The sequence below is a fragment of the Callorhinus ursinus genome, unplaced genomic scaffold (assembly GCF_003265705.2).
Source record: "Callorhinus ursinus isolate GAN/ISIS: 27379988/994484 unplaced genomic scaffold, GSC_fseal_2.0 scaffold9, whole genome shotgun sequence".
In the NCBI taxonomy this organism is placed as follows: domain Eukaryota; kingdom Metazoa; phylum Chordata; class Mammalia; order Carnivora; family Otariidae; genus Callorhinus; species Callorhinus ursinus.
The window spans coordinates 59,321,538-59,342,362 of record NW_027397071.1 but is presented as its reverse complement, the minus strand read 5'-3'; the positions used below and the strand labels follow the sequence as shown (position 1 = coordinate 59,342,362).

Here is a 20,825-nt window from a genome sequence, read left to right as displayed (position 1 = left end):
GACCCCCCCCCACCAGCGTCCTGTGCGGGGGCGCACTGACCCCCCCCACCAGCGTCCTGTCCCTGACCCCAGTATGGGCCCTGGGTGAGGGGCTGGCAAGCCTGTGGGAGGCCGGCACGGGCTGGGGACTCTCCCAGGCGATGAGCACCCCGATGTGACATGCGCAGGGGCTGGCACGGTGGAAGCAGGGAGTGGATGTGGGCGCCCAGGAGAAGGCTGCCACTGTGAGCTCAGCCACCGGCGAGGGGGGAGGCAGTGAGGATGCACACAAGCAGATGGCCCGACGCGGGTGGGGGAGGGACAGGCAGACTCCAGAGGCCAGGGTCGTCCTGCCAGGCATGGGGTGAGGGAGAAGACAAGCCCCCACACCTAGCCTGGAATCCCGGGAGGATGGGAGCCCTGGGGGAGCAGATCTGTTGAGGTGGCAGGAATGTTGAGTTAGATAGGCTCGGGGGGTGCCCAGGCGGCTGCCCAGGGGTGGGTCAGATATGTGAGTCTGGGGCCGGAGAGGGAGGTCTAGGCTGGGGATGGGGGCCCAGCCATCATCAGCCTAGAAATAGTCACGAGGCCACAGGAGGCTCGGGGAGCTCGCTTGGGGAGAGTGTGAGGCCATGGCCAGCTGCAGGGGAGCCTGCAGAAGGGGCTGGAGGGAAGCAGAGTGGGAAGGAGGTAGGGAAACCCCAGGCAGCCAAGGACAGAGGGAGATTATGTGCATGTGCAAAACAAACACCCCACGTGGGCATATGGTGCACACACATGTACCCATGCTCACACGTGTGTCTAAACACACATACCCTCGGGGCACCTGGGTGGCTCAGATGGTTCAGCGTCTGCCTTCAGCTGGGGTCATGATCCCGGGGTCCTGGGACTGAGTCCCACATCAGGCTCCCTGCTGAGCCAGGAGCCTGCTTCTCCCTCTCCCTCTGCCTGCTGCTCCCCCTGCTTGTGCTCGCTCTCTCTCTCTAATAAAAAAATTAAAAATCTTAAAAAAAAAAAATAAACACGCATACACTCGCACAGAGCACACACTTACAGAACTCATAGCGCACACAGACACACATGCATGTGCTCCATGAACATTCGCAGGTGCAGAACAGGTACATGCTTGCACACGCGTGGAGGATGCGTGCATGTCACTACACACTGCGTCCCCGTGCACAAGGCCCCTTGTGGAGAGAGCAGCCGTGGTAGTGCTGCTGAGAGGCAGGTGGAGGGAGCCCTAGCAAGGACCCACCAGATTTGACCAGGAGGAGCTCAGCTGTGACCTTGTGGGGGAGTGGCCTCAAGGGCAGCGGGGGTGGAGAAAGGAGCTGGCAAGGAGAGACCCCGCGGAGCGTATATACCTCTCTCAAGAAGTTTGGCTATGAAGAGAGGGGATGAGAGGGTGGCAGGGGGACGGGGGTGCAAAGTTCAGGTGGGGCTCCATTTAGCTCGCACCCTGTTCAGAAACAGAGCCGGTTGGAGCGCTGATGGGGAGGGGCTTGGCTGGAGGGGGGGTTAAAGACGGGACAGAGGAGAGAGGAGAGCAGGGCGAAGCTAGCCCTGTAGAGACGGTAGGAGGGACTGGCTTTGGCAGGAGGGTCAGTGCCTCCACGGGGGCAGGAGGGACATAGGACCGAGTGGCTGCAGTCACACACAGCTTAGTGGCTTGGTGGCTGGACATGCAGTCCTATCAGCCTGATGCCTTCAGCCTTCTGTTTTCTCTGTGCAGCAGGAGGTGCTCGGCTGACCGGGGTGGGTGTGGAGAAGATGGGCCATTGGATCCATCCGTGGCGGGGTTTTTGGCCAGGTGTGTGGGACAGAAGGGTAAGGAACGAGGATGTTGAGGGTATTGGCAAGCGGATGGCTGCAGTTGTGGACCCCGGGGGTCAGTCTGGGAAGGGAAGGATGTGTAGACAGGAGGGTGGGTGGGCAGGGCCTCTGGAGAGGGACGTTGGAGAGTGGGCACTGTGTGGTGAGTAGCCGGGAGGAGAGCTGTGGTCAGAATGAGCTGAGCTGGTGGGGTCACAGGGTCAGCCTGTGACCATGGGAAGGGCCCCCCCGGGCCACTGTTAGGACTCTGACTTGAAGTAGGGGCTTGGGTCAGAGAGGAGACTGCAGGGTGGTGGTGAGGACCCCATGGGGAGATGACAGAAGGAGGTGGGGCTGACAGAAGGATGTGCATGGGGTCATTATCCTAGCTCGGAGAACAGGCCCAGAGGCCGTGCTTGGGAGTCCCCTTCCCCTGCTGCCAGGGCCCCAGGGGAGAATGTGGAGACCTCCTCTCTAGACACTGTCCTCAGGCAGAGCCGGGGGTCAGGGAGGGGGTGAACAGCTGTTCAGTGAGGATGCTCTGGCCCTCCTGAGGGGGCTGTGGAGTCCTGGGATGGGGGAGAATCTGCCCCCTCTGGAGGCCATTGGCCTCAGGCATGTCTGTTGGGGGGAGGTTGGGAGGGGCGCTGGGGAGTGGCCAGAGGCGAGTCGATACCAGGCCTGGCCAGTCAGTGAGAACACTGCCCAGTGGGTGGCCTCCTGGCTCTGGGCCCCCAGGGGCAACTCCCTCTCCTGCCTGCAGTGGCCTGGCCCTCCCAGAGTCCCCTGGGGGGGCCTCCTAGCATCAGCCCACCTTCCCAAAGCTGGCAGGTCTGCCCCTGACTCTTCCACGTGTTCTGCAGGACAACGGACCGCCGGACCCCTTTCTGCAGCACGTACCTGTGCCCTGTGAGCCCCGGTCTGCCATGCTCACAGACACACCCAGTGCCGCCCCCACCAGCCACCCACCACCACACAGGCTGAGCACACAGTCTCCCATCCCCACCCGTTCCTGCAGCGCCCTCAGCCACACATGGGCAGGCACCACGACACGTCCACACACTGCGGGCTGCACGGCGCCCACCGAACAGTTCCACTCCCCTCCCAGGCCCTCCATCTCCATCATGCCCCTGGACTCATGCAGACTCGGGGAAGGGTCTGACCCTGCCCTGGCTCCCACGGGTGCCTGCTCCCTTTACCATGATCCCCCCCAACACACACACAAGTCACATGCAGACAGCCCTCTGTGGCCCCTGCCACCAACACCTCTTGCCCCAGCCAGAACTGGCCAGAACAGCTTGCCATCTGCTCAGCCGTCTGTCCATCCGTCCACTGGAGAAGACAGTTATCTTGGTGCTCTCTGTGGCCGGGGCCCGCCACCCTCTGGAACTCACAGAAGCTGACTGTTGTTTCTGTTCCCCCCTTTGGGACTGCTGCCCTGGCCCCCAGCCGCTGGGGCGGTCACTCCCTGCCATGCCCCGGCCGGCCACAGGCACGTCTTTGATGGCAATCCCACCAAGGCCAGAGGGAAAGTCTCCCGGGGCGGCTGGGGCCTTGGGCAGGAGTGAGGTGGAGGGGCAGGGCTAAGCGAGGAGGAAGGGCCCAGCTGCCCTGATGACATACCTTTTTATTCTTTGGGCCTGTGGGGAGTTCTGGGTGCCTTTGGACTTTGAATTCTTTTTAAGAAAAAAATGATAAAAAAAAAAAAAAAAAACCTCAAAGCTGATTTTTCTTGTTACAGAAAAACTAATATAAAAGCATTACCCCTTTCTGGCAGCCCGTGGCCGTGTCTGTGTGTGCTTCCTGTCAGGTGCTGGACCGGCGCCCGGCTGGGGGTGGGCAGGACACAAGCACCTCAGGGCCTGTCCAGACCGGCAGGAGTCGGCGCAGAGTTTAGTTGTTGGGCCCATAAGTCATGTCACAGGCCGAGGTCCAGGGGTGTGGGGTTTAGTCACAGGTAAGGAGGCCTGAGGCATGTGTGGCCCGTCTGCTCGGTGGGGGTCAGCAGGTCCGGCCAGGACCACCACATGGGGCTTGTGAGCTCACTCTGCACTTCCAGAGGCTGAGCATCTGAGCAGAGGACCTCCCAGCTTTGGGCTACTCAGGCTTACCCGGAGGACCGCCTGCGCCCTGAGCGGGCATCACTGATGGGGGTGTCCCCACGATGGCTGGGATGGGAAAGAGCCTGGAGGCAGGCCCGAGAGCTAGAGCAGAGTCTCCTTGGGGGCCCAGGTCTTTGCAGGCTTGCCCAGGGAAGAAATGACGGACATGTCTAACGCTCCCACCACCCCCAGCAAGGCCAGAGCTGGAACTGGGAGGGGCAGCACCTGGCTCAGAGGAAAGCAGAAACTCCGACAAGCAGAGCCGCCCCACAGTGGATGAGATGCCCAGGAAGCAGTGTCCTCCCGCTCCTGGAGGTGTGTAAGCATGCTCCTATCGAGCCCTGTAAAGAGCAGATTCCTGCCTTGGGGTGGGCCAGGATCCACTGCTCAAAGGGCCTTAGAGATGTGACACAGGGAAGGGGTGTTTCAGCCCGTCCACACAATTGTGGGAATGACTGATAGCTTGACCTCTGACCTCTCTTTGGTGATTAGGCCTTAATGAAGGATGTTCCCATGGTAGACCCTCCAGCCCCTGGCCCTGCAATGGAATGGGGGTCCTAGGATCAGGGCCCTTCCTGGACTCCTCAGACTGCGGCCCTGGGAGGAGGATGGGAAGTAGTTCAGGAGTGGGGGCTGGGAGGGCAAGTGCCCTCCTGAGTCTCTGGGAAGCCCATCCCTTCCCACCGCTTCAGTGTCTTCCGGGGCTCCTCTGTGCAAGACCCTAGAACTGCATCTTCACCCTAGAGCCCATTCAGAACAGGCTGTGTGGCCAGGGCTCTTCTGTGTTCCCTGTGAGCCTCCTGGAGGCACCCTGGGGCTGAGGAGAATGAGGGAGAGAGTCTAGAAATGTCTTTGGGCACATCCCCTCCTGAAAGCAAAGCATTCACCAAAGGGAGCCAGACTATTTGAGGAAATTTGTCTCTTTTGTGGGGACTGATCTCTGTGGTCTGTCCACACTGTGGCTGTGGAGACAGGCCCCCGGGCAAGCTGATTCGTACTCTGCCTCCTGCCTGTGACAGCTCAGACAGGCCTGGCTTCATTCCAGCCCCCAGGACAGGCTCGTTTGCACTCTGGCTGCCCAGGCAGGCCTGTCCACACACTGCCAGGCCAACTAGACCTGTCTCTCCTCTGGCTACATGGACAGGCCTGACCCTACACTGGCTGCCCAGTTGGGCCAGTCTGCACCGCAGACAGCCTATATTAGCCCAATAAAGAAATGCTGGCCAGGGTTGGTCATTACGCCCACAGACTTAAAAAACAAAATACCTTTATTTAGTTATCACTGAATTTGCAAACACAGTAAGGAGTAGAAAATCTAACGCCACTTCATCACACAGGCTTGCGTAGAGGGCTGACCCCAGGGCTCCATGGGCAACTTGACCAAAGCATCCCAGGCACGCCTGCCTCCCCAGTCCTGGCTGGCCCACCTATCCTGTGGTAGGCTGGCCCAGATGTTTCTAAGGGTCCCTGCAGCTCTTCTGAAGACATCCCCTCTCCACGTCGGCTGAGCTTTGTGAGAGACAACTGGTGGGATGGGCTGTGGCACGTGGCAGGCAATGGGCCTTGGCCTTGGGCTGGGCTGTCCTTGGGGAGAGCTGTTTGTCTGAGGCCACATGTTACAGGGCAGGGAGGGGGACGGGCCTGGGCAGGGACACAGCTGGGGCAGAACCAGGCTGTTACGTCTTCATAAAGTGAAGGTAGTGGTGGCTGCAGAGCTCCTGGAGGGGGGCAGAAACCCTTGGCATCTGGCCCTGCAGGCCCCCGTTCTCTGGGAAAGAGTGGCCAAGGCTTGAAAGACTTGAGTTAGAGTCCTGGCCCTGACATTATTTGCTCTGAGACCTGGGGTGAGTGTTTTCAGCTCACAGATCCTCAACTGTGTGATCCAGAAAGTGAGACCATATAGTGCCTGCCTGCCACCCTCCTAGGCCATCACAGTACACATGTCACAGCCGGGGCTTAGGCCATGCCGGCTCATCATTCTCCAGCTGGGGCTCCCACCTGCAGTTTTTCCCTTTCTGGGACGCCACTGTCCGACAAGTGGGGCTCATTCTGGCCTCTCAAGGGTGGGAAGAGTGTGTGAGCCTGGCTCCTGTCAGGTGCTCAGAAAAGTAGGTGAGTTGAGATCCTGCCCTTGGTGCCTAACCCTGGAGGCCTCCCCCGGCCCCTGCGGCCCTGCAGGCTCAGACGTTGGTCTCAAGCTCACTAATCTCAATGGTGCAGTGGTCCAGACAGGTGGCAGCTGACTCCTCGTCCTGCTCCACCTGGACGGGGATGTGGTGGGGACAGGCGGGCCCCAGGGTCAGCTCTGAGGCCTCAGCCACGCTCTTCACACAGCCGTTCTGCTGGGTTGCCACGATCTCCTGGAGGCTCACGGGCTTGGTCTCACAGGGCGGCAGTTTCTGGGGAGGGGAAACAGGCCTTGGTAGCAGCAGGAGGGAGTGAGGTTAGACACTGGGGTGGACTGAATGAGCAAACCATGTGATTGGTTTTCCTACAGATGTGCTGTGGGACCTTGATAGGTCACCCAGGCCCTCTCTGGGCCCCCAGCTCCACTCCATCCTGCTTCCTTCTGAGGCTGTCTTAGTGGAGGAGGGCCACACCATCTGGCGAGTGAGTTGGTGGCTCCCCTGCCTGTCCCCGCCCCTACAGAGTGGGAGAGCCTGCTACACAGAGTTATTGAAGGAGTCCTGAAAACCACGAAGCCCTGTGCAGATGTACAAACATTTGTATTGTTGTCAGCAGGACAAACACTCCTCCACTCGAGGGTCCAGGCTCCAGGGCTTCATCTTCCTTTACTCCCGCTGCTCCTCCCACGATCCGCCCACCGCCGTGGTGAGTGCTCAGCAAGCAGCCGTTAGAGGAATCAGTCATCCCCGTACAGAGGAGGAGACCGAGGCCAGAGGCAAGGAGGGCTGGGCAGAAGGCTGCCAGCCCCCGTGAGAAGACCTGGTGGCCCCCGCCGCCCCAGCTCACCCTCTCAGCGGCCAGGCCAGGAGGGAGGCACTGCTCTCACCTCAGTGCCTGTGTCCTGAGCAAAGTCCTTCCGGCAGATGTGGGCCATGATCCCGGCCGCCAGCGCATCACCCAGCACATTAATCATGGTGCGGAAGCGGTCCCTGGTGAGACAAAGTGGGCAGTGAGCAGCGGGCACTTTTTTTCTGTAGGAGGAGCTGGTGGTGGGTGGTGCTCACCCCAGGCTGGGGCCCGCAGCAAGGTGCCTTTCGGGTCCTCTTGAGCATACCAGCTCCCCCCTCCCCGCCCCGCCACTGGGGGCGACGCCAGAGCAGGTTGATGCACGGCTGGGTTCCTGGGCACATGACTGTGCCCGTGCTTAGAAGGGCCTGGGCTGGGTCTAAGGCTCTGCTCCCACCCTCCGGAAGTTCTTTATCGGTTTTGAACAGGAGTAGGCACATTTTCGTTTCTGGACACTGGGCCCCACACATTATACCACCGGCTGGGCTGGTGTCCGTGAGCAAGGCACCCCCCTGGGCCAAACCCCGGCAGTTCCCCGGCCCCCCCCCCCAACCCCCGGCCGGCTGCCTGGCAAACCCCACTCACAGAGCCCAGTCGACAGCGATGATGAGGGTGATGTCGTCAGTGGGCAGTCCCACGGACGTCAGCACGATGACCATGGTGACGAGCCCAGCCTGGGGGATGCCAGCTGCCCCGATGCTGGCCGCGGTGGCCGTGATGCTGCGGGGGGGGGGCAGGCAGAGTGGGAGGAGAAGCAGGAGGGGCAGGCCTCGCTGCTGGGGCCCTGGCTCCAAGAAGGAAGCCAGAATGCCAGGGCCTCTGGGGAGAGCCATATGGGGCAGGGCTTGTCGGGAAAGCCACATCGGGAAGTTCTCGCGGTGGGGGAGCATGTGCCTGCTCAAGGTCCTCTGGCCCCATGGCCTCCATCCCTGGCCTCAGCAGAAACGCCTGAGGAGTTTGTGGAGAAGCCTGTGCCTGGAGCCACTGCCTCGGTGGGGTTCCAGGAAGCTGACTGGGGATTCAGGTCGTCCCCCACACAGCCCTGCCCAGCCTGCTTCTGGGGCCTGGTTCCCAGGGCCAGACTTGTGCCCTGGGGCTGGCATGCAAGGCCTTCCCCACGGCCTCTGCCCCTCACCCCAGCACCTGCCACAGTAGCAGTCCCCCCTCTGTCCCTCGTCTCGGCCCCCGCCTCTGCTCATCCTGTGCCTGCCTGCAGCCCCCTCGCTGCCCCGCGTGTCCGGACTGCAGGCCCTCCTCTGGGCCTCAGCTTCCCAGCCTGCTGTGCAGTGGGCGCTGGGGAAGGAGCCCTGAGTCACAGATGCCGGGTCACGATCTGGCCGCAGCCCTGACTTGCTGTGTGGCCTGGAACAAACCTCTTCCCCGAGACCCCATCACCTCTGGGAGCCCAAGAATCCTAAAGGCCCTTCCAGTGTCCTCCTCTCCCCACTGCCAATCCATACTGGGTATGGGTGTCAGGTATGTACCTGATGGTGATGATCTGGCCGAAGTCCAGCTCATAATTGTTGACCTGGGCAATGAAGATGGCGGCCACAGCCTCGTAGAGCGCGGTGCCGTCCATGTTGATGGTGGCACCCACAGGCAGCACAAAGCGGGCAATGCGCCGGTCAATGTGGTTGTTTTCCAGCAGGCACTTGAAGGTGATGGGCAGTGTGGCTGAGCTGTGGGCAGAGGGGTCAGTGTCTGCCCACCACCCTCTTCCTCTGCCAGGGACGGAATCTTGTCCCCACCCCATACAGCCTACTCATCACCAGTGAGAAGAGGCTGAAGGAGCTTTGCAGTGGTCTCAAGTGGCATCCTTGGGGAGTGTGAGATCAGTGGCCCAGCCAGGCCTGCCCAGGCCCAGCGCCTGAGAGACCCCCACCAACCACACAGGTTGGGAAAGGAGTCACCACCAGCAGAGCACCTACTATGCGCCAGGCATTGTGCTTTACATACGCTCATCCGATCCTCCCGGCTTCCTGTGCGGGAGGGGTTTTGAGGCTGTTTTACAGATGAAGAAATGGAAGCCCAGAGGGGACGAGGGGCTGACCCAGAGTCACAGCGCTGTGCCACCCTTAGATGAAGTCGCCAGACTTGCTGGAATTTGATCCCAGCCTCCCATTAGCCAAGTGGCTCTGGCAGGTTCCTCAACCCGTGCATGCCTTAGTCTCCCTGTCCCATGCGATACCTAGATTACAGCGCTATGAGGGTGGTTCAATGAGAAAGCGCTTTGAACAGTGTCTGGCACTTGGCAAGCACTCAGACAGCGGAAACCACTCCGATCACTATTACAGTGTTTGCAATGAAGCTCCTGGTGGCTGTGCTGAGACAAAAACGCAGGTTGGGGTGGCCTCCACTTCCCAGTGTCCTGGGCCCGAGGCTGTGGCTCCTGCCAAGCAGGAGATGGCCCAGGGCTGCTGGCTCCAGCAGGGGTTGGCCTGTGGCCTGGGGGCCAGCAGCCACTTGGGACTTTGTCTTTCCTTTCCACCTCCTGGCCCCTGCCCTGTGTGGAGGTTCCTGGATGAGGCTCCTGGGGCTTCTCCTCCCTGGGGCTCTGCTTCTCCTCAGTTCTTCCTTAGGTGCTTTGGCTGCCAAGGATGGGGTCATGTGGCTGCCAAGGAAGGATCTCTGTGGTGGCCTTCATTCCCATTTGACAGATTGGAAGGGTGAGGCCCAGAGAAGAGAAGGCAATAAGGGCTGGAAGGAAGAGCCAGGCTTTGGCTCCAGAGAGACACGGGCCTGAGCTCAGCTGACTTCCTTCATATGGAGCTTGGACATTTGCTATGGGGAGAACCACCCTTTCTTCATGGAGCATAGAGCACTTTTTCACTCCTTGATAGACACCTGGGTTTGCATGACTCCAACCCCCTGGGCTCTTCTGCACTCTGCTGTGGGCTGGGATCCTGGAGAGCAGGTGCCACCTCATCTAGCCCAGACCACCTCTTCTTGCCCTTTGGTGACTTATCTCCACTCATTCCCATGGCAACCCTCTGAGGCAGAGGCCACCATAACCCCCAATCTGTATGTGAGGAAATGGATGCCCAGGGAGCTCAAGTGACTTGCCCACAGCCACACAGCCAGTGGGTGATGGAACCGTGATTCAAATCCCCACTGGCTAGTGACACTGTCCAGGTGTGACAGGGCATCCAGCCAGGATGTCTCTGTGGCCGCAGATGGGCCAAGTCCCTAAACAACGCAGGGCCCGACTCCAACAGAAGCATGGTGTGGCAGAGAAAGGCAACAGCAATTGCAGATTCATCCCTTGTCAGCTGTCCCAACCACAGGTGTGCAGAAGCCACCCCCACATGGACTGAGTGGGTCTTAGAGACTCGGGCAGTAGGGGAGGGGAAGGCGTTAAGAGGCAATAAGGGCTTCCTGCCATTCGGGGGGCAGGTGGGACCTCAAGCAATCCGTTGCAAAAATCGGTCTCCTTACCACAGCTACCCCCAAGTTTGTGAAGTGGGCCATACTGAAACTTGCCATGGTTCTATGGCTATGGACACATGATGGCGGGACAGATGAACAGAGTTCAGCCACTGCCCTCTCCCCACCCTGCACATCACCCAGGGCTACCTGGAGGAGGTGGCCAGTGCGATGAGCAGGGCCTGGAGGACACCGCGGATGAAGACAATGGGGTTCTTTTTGGTAATGAAGAAGTAGAGCAGGGGCAGGATGAAGAGGCCGTGGACCACCAGCCCACACACCACAGTGACCGCATAGAAGCCCAGCTTCTTTCTGACAGCCGTGGGGTCATCCATCTCCAGGATCTTGCCAGCGATGAGGAACACAATGCCGAAGGGGAAGTACCTGGGGGCAGGGTGGGGACAGGCAGCCAGCTCAGGGCCAGGCAGGCAAGGGTCCCAGGCAGCGATGCAGTACCAGGGCACATGGTGTCATTCATACCCCGACCCTCAACCAGCCCAGCCCTGCAAGACCTCTGGCCTCTGTGCCTTCCCGTTTAGGCCTCTGAGGAGTGCCCTGCCCTCAGCAGGCCCTTGTTTCCACCCAGCAGTGCCACAAACTTCATGTATGACCTTGGGCAAGCCTCTGCATTTCCCCATCTGAACTGGTTGGACTAGAAGATTCCTAAGGCCTGAGCTCTGAACCAAGAGGGGCAGCTGGTTCTCGCTTCCAGTGTTCCTCTTCTTCAAAAGCTGAGCTGATGAGACTCCATGTGATGGGGAAACTGGGCCAGGAGAGCAGGGCTACGCTTAGCTTGTAACTTTCCTCCAGTGGGCCTAACCAGGCCAGAAATGGCAGGCCCAGGGCTGGAATGAGGCCTGGTCAGGGCTGGGGGGGCGGGGGAGGAGTGGAATCCAGGGGAAAATGTGTAGCTCTGGAGGCCCCAGGCCAGGGCTGAGCCTCCTGTGCAGCTTTCTGCTTTAGCTAGGAAAGCAGAGGAAGGGACCATGGGTGTCCATCCGTGCAGGGCAGGGCGGGAAGGGGGCAGGTGAAGGTAGAAGAGGATGCTCCTGCCCCCCTCCCCCATGAGGCTTACCACACAGCCACTGCCACGATCTTCATGACGGACTCATTGAGGCACTGGCAAAAGCTGACCAGAGGGGTTCCACTGTCACCCATGCGGCCCAGCATGATGCCTGCGGGGACAGGGACACACAAGCATATCATGGATGCCACAGACTGAGATGCAGTTGTGCATGACATCATCACATGCTGGCACGGGCTAGTGGCAAAGTGCGGACAGGGCCACGTGCACGTGGAGCCCCTGGGCCTTGGCCGACTTCCCAGTAGCCTTTGATGCACCAGCGCTTCCCCCAACCCTTTCCCTTCCTTCTCGGCCACCACCGCTGGACCAGGGCTCTTGTCTCGTCCTCCTTGCTCATCCATAAAAATGCTCCCTGCCAAACACCCCTCACTGGCTTCCCGAGTCCTCAGACCATCACCAAGTTCCCCACTGCTTCAGGCCCCAGTCGATCTTACCCACCTACACCTCCCACCTCCATCTGGCCCTGCTTTTCACCTTCTCACTATGCTCTGGCATCACTGGCCTTCCTTATGTTTCTAGAATACATCAAGCTTCTCACTGCCGCAGGGCCTTGCCCACATAGGTCCTGGTGCCTGAAACACTGTCTGCCTGGCTCCGCATGCAGCCTGGGGAACTGTCCCCACTCCCCTCGGCACACTCCTGGTTTGTTCTTCTCTGTCTCATCTCTTTCTGATCCCTTTATATCACTATTACAACTTATAACTATTATTTTCCAGTTGTCTGTTGTTTCTTCTCATCTCCTCCAGCAGAAGGTTAGCTCCGTGAGGGCAACAACAGTATTTCCTTCGCTGGCACATCGTAGGTGCTCAACCATTAGCACCTAATGACGGAAGGAACAAAGGAATGACTAATGAAACCTTTCCTGGAGCCCCTGTTATTCCCTTCCTTGGGGGGTGTTCATGATGTACTCTTTCAGGCGAGCTGTATGCCAGTGAGCACCTTCAGGCCACTCCTGAAACAGTGACAAGGGACAGCTGTCCCTTCTGGTGACACAAAAATAGAGAGCAAAGCACTCTGTGGCTGCCCTTGGAAAGCTTGCTGGCAATGTGCTTGGAGGGGCTCACCACCTGGGTCAGCCAGGGAGAAGGAGGGCCAGGATTTGAACCCTGGCCTACGGGACTCCAGAGAGAGGCCCTTTCCCTGTCCCAGAAGCCCTGAGCCCACACGGTCCACAGAACAGCTACCACATAGTGATGGGATGACACGGGACCCTGCTGCTGTGATTAGGAGAGGCCCAACCTGGAGGTGACACAGCCTAGCCCTGCCCAGCTGGCCTGTGGAAGCCTGGCTGAGCTGAGACCCAGGTCCACTGCCAGCTCTGTTGCTCCTCAGGCTCTTCCTGCCTGAATCAGTCTCCACTTAGATTTCCCTGGAGGCGCTTAAGGGCTCTGGCTGGCTGGGTACTAGTGTGCACAGGACCCAGGGTCTGGCAGGAGGTCTCCTGCAATAGTCAAGGCTAATGAGGCCTTAGCATCAGCCACGTCCCAACACCAGGGGAGAGATGGGGAGAGGAGGCTGTGTTGAGGGGACCATTCGAAGCAACTGGGCAAGTGTGGCTTGCTCACACTCAGATGTGGGCACATACAGATGCAGGCACACCCTGAGGTAGGCCCGCACAGATGCACACACTGGCCCAGGCACACTCTGACTTGGACACATACAGATCTGCATACACACTTGGGCCCACATATACAAACATAGATACACTGACACGTGGACAGTTACACACGTCCAGTCAACACTTAGTGAACTGAGTCCAAGGGTTCCGGGGTTTCTTTCGCTCCGCCAGCAGACGTCCTGTTTATATGTTCCCACCTCTAAGAGAGGCGGCTGGGGAGGAGGAGGAGGAGTGTCCACTGAGAACCGATTGCCAAATGTGCTGCGAGCGCTTCCAAGCACCATCTTGTCACACACTCGGGTCCTGGAGGCCCTGGCCCCTCTGCGTGCCTGACCGCCGAGCCAAGATGTTAAGAGCTTCCTCATCCACCATGGCCCATCCATTCATCCAGCCATCCACCCAGCTCTCCAACAGATTTTTCCCGCGTGCCTGCTCTTCCCAGTCCGGGCAGTGGGCTGTGGGGATAAATGGGGAACAAGCCAGGCCCATCTCTGCCTGCATGGAGCTCACACCTGCTTCTGTGCGACTTCAACAGAAACAGATAGATAACTGCAGTCGGTCAGACGTTTAAGGAGGAACATGGGGCACCTGACCAGTCGGGGCGGGGGGGGTCGGTAAGACTCTCCCAAGGACACGAAGCGTATGTAGACCTCCGTCCCCGCCAGCAAGGGTGAGGAAGGCGCAAGGGGGAGGAAGGGGCAGGAGCGGCCAGGCGGCAGGAAGTGGGAAGGGCTTTGGGGAGGCGGCTTCCGGGAACCGGAAAGCAGCATGGCGGCCAAGAGCGGTTGGGGCGGGAAGAGAGCGGGAGCAGAGGAGCTTGGGGGCAGGCTGCGCCGGGTCACGCGGAGCTCTGCAGGCCGCGTGTAGCGCTCGGGCCCCCTTTCCCAGTGCACTGGAGAGCCCCTGGAGGCTGTTTGCAGGACTTTGCGAGCCGGTGAGGAGGACACACCAGGGCAGGGACTCCTCAGGAGGCTCGTGCAGAAACCAGGTGAAAGATGACGGTGAGCCTGAACCACGGGGGGTGGCAGAGGGCAGAGGGAAATGCAGGCTCAGAGAGAGGTTTCAGAGGTAGACCTCTGAAACCTCTGACAGATTTGGATGCGGGCTGGGGCAGAGGCCGAGGCAGAAGATGCCCTGCGCGAGCAACCAGGGGATGGTGAGAAAACCTTGTGGAGAAGTCAGGGAGGTAGGAGAGGCCCTCCCAGGCCCTTGGCCAGGGTGAAGAGGGAGGTTGGTGCCAATTTTAGAAAAAGACAATGACCTCTGACAATGGTCTCGAAGGACAAGATAGGGATTGACGAGCTAGATTGTTCTGGATGGTTTGTCCCCAAGAAGGAAAAGGGTTTCGTGTGTGTGTTGGTGTTGCTGGCAGAGGCAGACCCATAGGTTTTATGGCATCTGACGCTTATACAGTTTGGGGCCCTCTCCACGAAAAATAATACTGTGTGTGTGTGAAGGTACAGAAAGACCTTTGCAAGTTAGGCTTCACTGGCTTTATGGTAATAGCCTATGGCTGGGGGTCTTGGCACCTCCCGGAGAAGAGTAGCAAAGGGGAGGGTGTGGTCGGGAAGCCAACTGTGGGCCCTGAGAAATGACAGAGATATGTCTGAGGAGACAGTTGGCCAGTGAGAAGCCCCTGTGGGAGATGGAGGGGAGAAATAAGGGCTTTAGAGAGATGGTGATGACAGAGAGTTTTAGATTTTTCCTCTTCTTTATTGTAATGTCCCCCCACCCTGCCCCAGGAACCCCAGATCTCAGTAAAATGGAACCCCCCTGCTGGGAGGGGGGGCCAAGAGATGGTCCTCTTTAAGGGCAAGCTGACACCCCTGGAGGCTGACTAGCACCCAGGGAGGGAGAATGCCAAGTGAACACCAGCTCTAGCCGGGGGAGGACAGAAGACACCCCTCGGTCATAGAATGGGGACTTAAGCCACTCCACCGGCTAGGAAAGAAAGGACCCACCTGGAAGGAAGATAGGAGACTCTAGGTTATTCACATTAGTGGGTACAGGGTGGCAGAGGAGGATGGATGCAAAGGGGACTGGCTGCAGGCCACTGCCAGTGTGGGGAGGGCAGCACATACCCATGGTGGCAGAGAAGATGACAATGCCCAGCACGTTCATGCCGTCGATGGTATCAGGCTCTGACTTGTAAACAACCTCAGGTGGCGGGGTCAGGTCCAGGGCGAAGTTCTGAACACGAGAGCCATTCTCTTCCTGGACCCCATAGACGGGGATCTGCCGAGGAGGGGCCTCCGCCCATGCCATCTTGGGGGATTTGACAACGGGGGTGGTCTTGGTGCGGTACTAGTGGGCGACACCCCAACCAGGAAGGAGTCAGGTCCAAATATTGTTCTTAATGTCATCAACAACAACAATAACATCTTGGAGGCACATTTGGATGCAGTCAAGAACTATTTGATTGACAGTAACCCTGTGAGGTAGGCAGGAGTATTACCAAGATTTTACCAAAAAGAAAATTGAGATTCCTTCATCCATGGACACTCCCCAGCCATGCGTCTCTCCACCCCTTCCTCCCTCTTCTTCCTTCTCTGCGTCATTGCACCCATCTGGGTCCCCCTCTACCCATCTCTTCTTCTACCCAGATAATTTTCCATTCAACTGTCTATGCCTTCCAAGCATCCATTTTCCATCCACCTAACAGCCAGCCAGTCCTGCCTGCCACTGATGGAAACTTGGACCTTCTCTTTGAAAAAGTTCAGCTTGCCCCAAGCCTTTTTGAGGAGAGGAGGATCTAGCTGGGAGGAACTGAGCCTCCAAGCCGGCTCCCTTTCCTCCTTTGCCCCAGGGCATCCCTGGGTTTTTCCCTCTCATTCCTTGGGCACTAGGAGCCCAAACAAGGGAGTCCTCTCTCCTCCCAACACCACAGTGTCAATGAGGTAGATCTTCTGGGGGTTGGCGTGGGGGAACCACTCAGGAAATATATGGGACCTCAAGTTTCTGTGCTTCAGTTTCTTCATCTGTAAAATGGGGGTCGCAATCGTATCTAGCTCATTAGATTAAATGAGACAACATACATGAAGTGTTTCAACAGTGCCTGGCCTGTGGCATGCCTTATGTGGTCGTTACCGTTAACCGCTGTTATGCCACCACCATCATCATCATCATTCCAACACTGAACATGCTGTGGTGGATGCCAGGGACACAAAGATGAACCAGACATGAATTCTGCTCTGACAGCTTTGGGGAGGGAGTGACTTACTTTGTCTCAGGGGTCAGACAGCTTCCCAAAGAAGGGGACATTTGAGTTGGGCCTTGAAGGATGGGTAGGAGTTTGCCAAAAGAGAAAGGGCATTCTGGGTAGGTATGAGGTAGAGCGACATTCTCTCTCATGCCTTCAGTAATTCCCCATCACTATTGGAATAAAATCAGAAATCCCTCGCCTAACACTAAGGGCCCGTCATTCTCTGGCTCATTTCATAGATAAAGGCCCAGGAGATTAGGAAAGATACAGTGATTAGCTCAAGATTTCACAGCTCCTTATTTTAGAGCCTCCTCTCCAACCCTCAACCTCCTCCTTTGTGTCCTCAGTCCTAATGCAGGGCCCAGCACAGGCAAGGGAGTTGGGAAATGCTTGCTGGAGTGTCGACCAACCAGCTGACGTTTTATGAGGGGAAAAGGATTAGAAATTATTAGAAGGGCAGATAAAAATTGGCGCACAAAGATATTTACCATCATTTCCAAAAAGAAAAAAACTTTGAAAACAACCTCGAGGCCCACCGCAACGAGGGATGGCCCTACCATGGGCTCTTATATCATCGCAAATAGTGTATTTTAAAGAAACACTTCGTAACCAGGGCAAATGCTCATGCTATAATGAGCTTGGGGAAAAAGCAAGATACACGCCATCTCTGTACTATTATCCCAATTTTGTTTTTCCAAAACATATTTATGCAGAGAAAAAAGACTAGATGTGTCCCAACTACCACCACTGTTGCTTGGTCCTAGGACAAGAGATTTTTATTTTCTGCTTTGTATTTTAGTATTTTCCTAATATTTTACACTGAACAAGATTATTCTTAACTACAGGGAAAAGGGGTTATTTTAAAAAGAAAAAGAACACAGGCTTAGACGCCAGACAGGCCTGGGTTTCCCGACCAGCACTGTCATTTACTAGCTGTATAACTTTGGGCAGGTCCTTTAATCCTTCCAAGCCTCTAGCCTAGGTTTCCTCATCTGGGACGGGACGGGTGCACCGAGCCCAGGGTTACTGTGAGGATCCAGTGATTGGGGGTACGCGAGCGTGGGGGTGAGCCTAGAGCGTGGGTGCCTCCCCCCACCCTGTCAGTTCTCTTCCTAAGAAGCTGGAACCCCGGGCAGGGCTGTGGCCAGGGGAGGCTCTAAGGATCTTGATGGCCCCACCTCCCCTCCTCTCCAGCCTCCGGCCCCAGGAGGCAGGGAGACTTGCTGGGTAAACCTGACACCTCCCAGCCTGGCCCACGCTGGCCCTACCTGCCCCGCTCCGTCACCCCTTGCCCCAGGACCCACTCACCTGTTTGAATGTGGCTTCCACAAGGTTGGCTGGGAACATGTTCCTGGGAAGAGAGTCAGTAACTGGAGAATTCAGAGCCCAGGACAGGAGGGCCCGTGGGGTCATCTGGACACCCCAAGGCCTTCGATGACCTAGCCAGCCTCCCTCTGTGGTCTCACCTCTCCTACCACCAGCCGCCTCTACCCTCCACCCCACCTCCCAATCCCCAGTACTCAAAACTCCAATTGCATACGGTTCCCTAGAGACACTGCATACTTCTCCAGCACCCAGGCCTTGGTTCACACTGTTCCTTCTGCCTACAAGGTCCCTCCTGCTTCTCTGGCTAGCTCCTACTCCAGTCAGTCAGAGGCCACGCCTTCTCTGATTACTGGCTAACTCTGTGGGCCTTTCCTCAGGGGTCACCCGTGCTCCAGAGTGCTGCAGTGTGGCACTGGCTCACAGGTCTGCCTCAGTGGTTCCTAGCTTCTCTGTGGTGCCCAACACAGGACCTGGCACATAAATGAGATCATAATTCCTATTGACAGGATTTTCATAAAGCTGAGGGGGGAGGGGTCTTGTCCTACCAGATATGAACATATACTATAAAGATAGAATTTAAAGTATAATATTGATACAGCTGCCAACAGAAAAATCAAGAGAACAGAACATGTAGCCCAGAAACAGAACCTAGTACATCTTAAGTACCCTATTTAAAAAGAAATAAAGTGTATTTATTTGTTTTAGTAATATCTACACCCAGCGTGGGGTTCCAACCCATGACCTTGAGATCAAGAGTCCCATGCTCTTCCCACTGAGCCAGCCAGGAGCCTCTAAGTACTTCATTTTTTTTTTTTTTAAAGATTTTATTTATTTATTTGACAGAGAGAGACACAGCGAGAGAGGGAACACAAGCAGGGGGAGTGGGAGTGGGGAGCCCAATGTGGGGCTTGATCCCAGGACCCTGGGATCATGACCTGAGCCGAAGGCAGACGCTTAACGACTGAGCCACCCAGGCGTCCCTGAGTACTTCATTTTTGATAAAAGTCGCTTCACAGATCAGTGAGGAAAGGAAGGATTCGTTATAGAGTATTATGCAGCCAAACCAACTATTTAAATAAAAAAAAAGTTAGATCCCTATTTATACTTTGCATCAAAATAAATTCCAGATAGGTTAAAGAAGTAATTTTTAAAATGAAACCATAAAGGGGCGCCTGGGTGGCTCAGTCGTTAAGCGTCTGCCTTCGGCTCAGGTCATGATCCCAGGGTCCTGGGATCGAGCCCCACATTGGGGTCCCTGCTCGGCGGGAAGCCTGCTTCTCCCTCCCCCACTCCCCTTGCTTGTGTTTCCTCTCTTGCTGTGTCTCTCTCTGTCAAATAAATAAAATCTTTAAAAAAAAAAATGAAACCATAAAAAGCTAGAAGAAAAAATAGGTTAGTGTTTTTCAGATCTCAGAACAGGGAAGGACCGGCTAAGAAAAAAAAATGAGCAATTAAAAAAAAAATCAATAGATTTTACTACATAGAAATTAAGAATGTCCTAAGTGCAGCACAGTATCCTGGGTTGGATTTGGGAGCAGAAAAAAAGGCATTAGTGGAAAAACTGGTGAAATCCAAGCAAGGTCTGTAATTTAGTTAATAGTGTTATACTAATTTAATTTCTTAGTTTCGACATCTGTACCATCACTATGTATGTTGCTGACAGGGAAAGCTGGGGGAAAGGTATGTGGGAACTCTCCTATGTTTGCAACTTTTCTGTAAGCTTGAAATTATGCTAAAATAAAAAGCTAAATAAATTGAGAAGTTCTCTTAAGATGGATTGAAATACAAATAAAATTATAAAGCAAATGATAAACTAGGAAAACTATGTGACAAAGTGTTATCATCCTAAATCTTTAAAGAGCTTTTATAAATCTTGTCTTTGTCTCCTCGTTCACTGTCTCTTCTCTCCAGAACATCAGCTTCCTGGAAGGCAGAGATCTCTGATTTGTTCCCTGCTGTGTGGCCCCAGTGACTGGAAGACTGCCTGGCACGTAACAGGCACTCAGTATATATTTGCTGCATAAATAATTGGACCACAAAAACATTAGTACCTCAATAGAAAAATGATTGAAAGTCATGGCCAGGCAACTCACCTTGCAAAAGAAGGACCGTAGTAGCCCAGAAAAGCTTTTAAATGTTCAGCTTCCTCAATAAATTAGACATTTTCACCTCTCAAACTGGTATAGGATTTTTAGATGACAATACTCAATGCTGAGGAGGTGTGGGGACACGCCTCTCCTCCTCCCTCCCTGTTCTGACAGCAACCTTTCTGTAAGGAAATTTGCAATTCCTATTGAGGGTCTTAAAACCATTGCACCTTTGTCTTTACAATGCACTTCTAAGAATCTTTTCTAAATCAGAGATGCTAACAAAGATTTTTGTTCATGTGCTTGCATTTCCTCAAACAGGCCACATGGACTGGCCTTACCACTCACTCTTGCTCTTGGCAAATCTCTTCTCTTTCGAGACTCTGCTCATACATACCTGGAATTATATATAAGAGTATGGGTGTGCGTTCTTTTTTTTAAAGGATTTTATTTATTTGGGAGAGTGAGTGAAAGAGCACAAGCTGAGGGGAGAGGCAGAGGGAGAGGAGAAGCACAGACTCCCCGCCAAGCAGGGAGCCCAATGCGGGGCTCAATCCCAGGACCCTGGGATCATGACACGAGCTGAAGGCAGACACCCAACTGACTGAGCCACCCAGGCGCCTCGGGTGTGCTTTATTTCTTAACCTTACACCCCAGCAGCCACTGTTGGAAAATGGACTATATTTTTTTTTTCCACTGTTGCATTTTGCTTCAGTGTAAGCATATGGCAGGAGGAAGAGAGCTTAGAATCAGCTAGCAAGGCAGAAAGAGTGGTCCTGGCTTTTCCCACTAATTTCAACTTTGTCACAAGAGAGAGAAGAAGCAGGCAGGGGTCAGGGCCTGGGATCTCAAAAACTCAAATGAGGCTTTTTCCTCATTTGTCTGCTAGTTATAAGCAGATTCCTGCCACCAGAATAGTAGCTGCCTGCCAGGGCTTTTGACATCAAGCAGATCCGAAGCACCGACGTCAGGGTTAGTGCTGGGGGCTCACCAGGTACACAGCTGCCAGAATGCAACAGTCCACTGGGCCCTCGTGACCAGAGGGGAGGACGCCCAGGCTGTACCAGTGCTTCAGAGTTTGAAAATTTCTCCTGGGCAGAACCCCCGAGGTGCGAGGGACTTGCAAGGTGGTTTTCTAATGAAACTTCGAGAGAAGGCAGAAAGCAGGAACATTCAAGTTGTAGGAGACCAAATGAAGCTTACACCTAAGAGGTACATT

At 55.9% G+C, this 20,825-nt stretch overlaps 2 protein-coding genes across 9 annotated transcripts in view; one reads left to right on the top strand and one right to left on the bottom strand.

The window, feature by feature from the left end:
* PODN (podocan) overlaps nt 1-20,825 on the top strand; it is a 48,366-nt gene that overhangs the window by 19,277 nt on the left and 8,264 nt on the right. For 3 of the 8 annotated variants that reach the window (XM_073896747.1, XM_073896746.1, XM_025871642.2), the window contains one exon: nt 2,655-3,586. The exons of 1 other annotated variant lie outside the window; for it this stretch is intronic. The gene's annotated coding sequence lies outside the window, so the exon portion shown is untranslated. Of the gene's footprint in view, nt 1-1,711; nt 1,790-2,654; nt 3,588-19,430; nt 19,683-20,825 lie in introns of those variants that run through there. 4 more of the 8 variants (XR_012379480.1, XR_012379479.1, XM_025871640.2 and 1 more) reach the window with 4 other exon arrangements.
* Nucleotides 4,629-17,633, bottom strand: LOC112823872 (excitatory amino acid transporter 5). Its single transcript, XM_025871643.2, has 8 exons — nt 17,502-17,633; nt 15,073-15,295; nt 11,365-11,464; nt 10,440-10,673; nt 8,351-8,545; nt 7,452-7,586; nt 6,907-7,009; nt 4,629-6,292 (listed from the first exon to the last, which is right to left on the bottom strand). The coding sequence occupies exons 1-8, from the start codon at nt 17,604-17,606 to the stop codon at nt 6,074-6,076; spliced, it is 1,314 nt and encodes a 437-aa protein (XP_025727428.2). The 5' UTR covers nt 17,607-17,633; the 3' UTR covers nt 4,629-6,073.

What these genes read in the sequence shown, in the direction of transcription:
- LOC112823872 (XM_025871643.2), bottom strand. Translation starts at nt 17,606, where the DNA reads ATGACCCCACGGGCCCTCCTGTCCTGGGCTCTGAATTCTCCAGTTACT. An exon ending in TGGAAGCCACATTCAAACAG is followed by an intron (nt 15,296 to 17,501) that starts GTGAGTGGGTCC and finishes GTCGCCCACTAG; the next exon opens with TACCGCACCAAGACCACCCC. An exon ending in GCACTGGCCACCTCCTCCAG is followed by an intron (nt 8,546 to 10,439) that starts GTAGCCCTGGGT and finishes CTCTGCCCACAG; the next exon opens with CTCAGCCACACTGCCCATCA.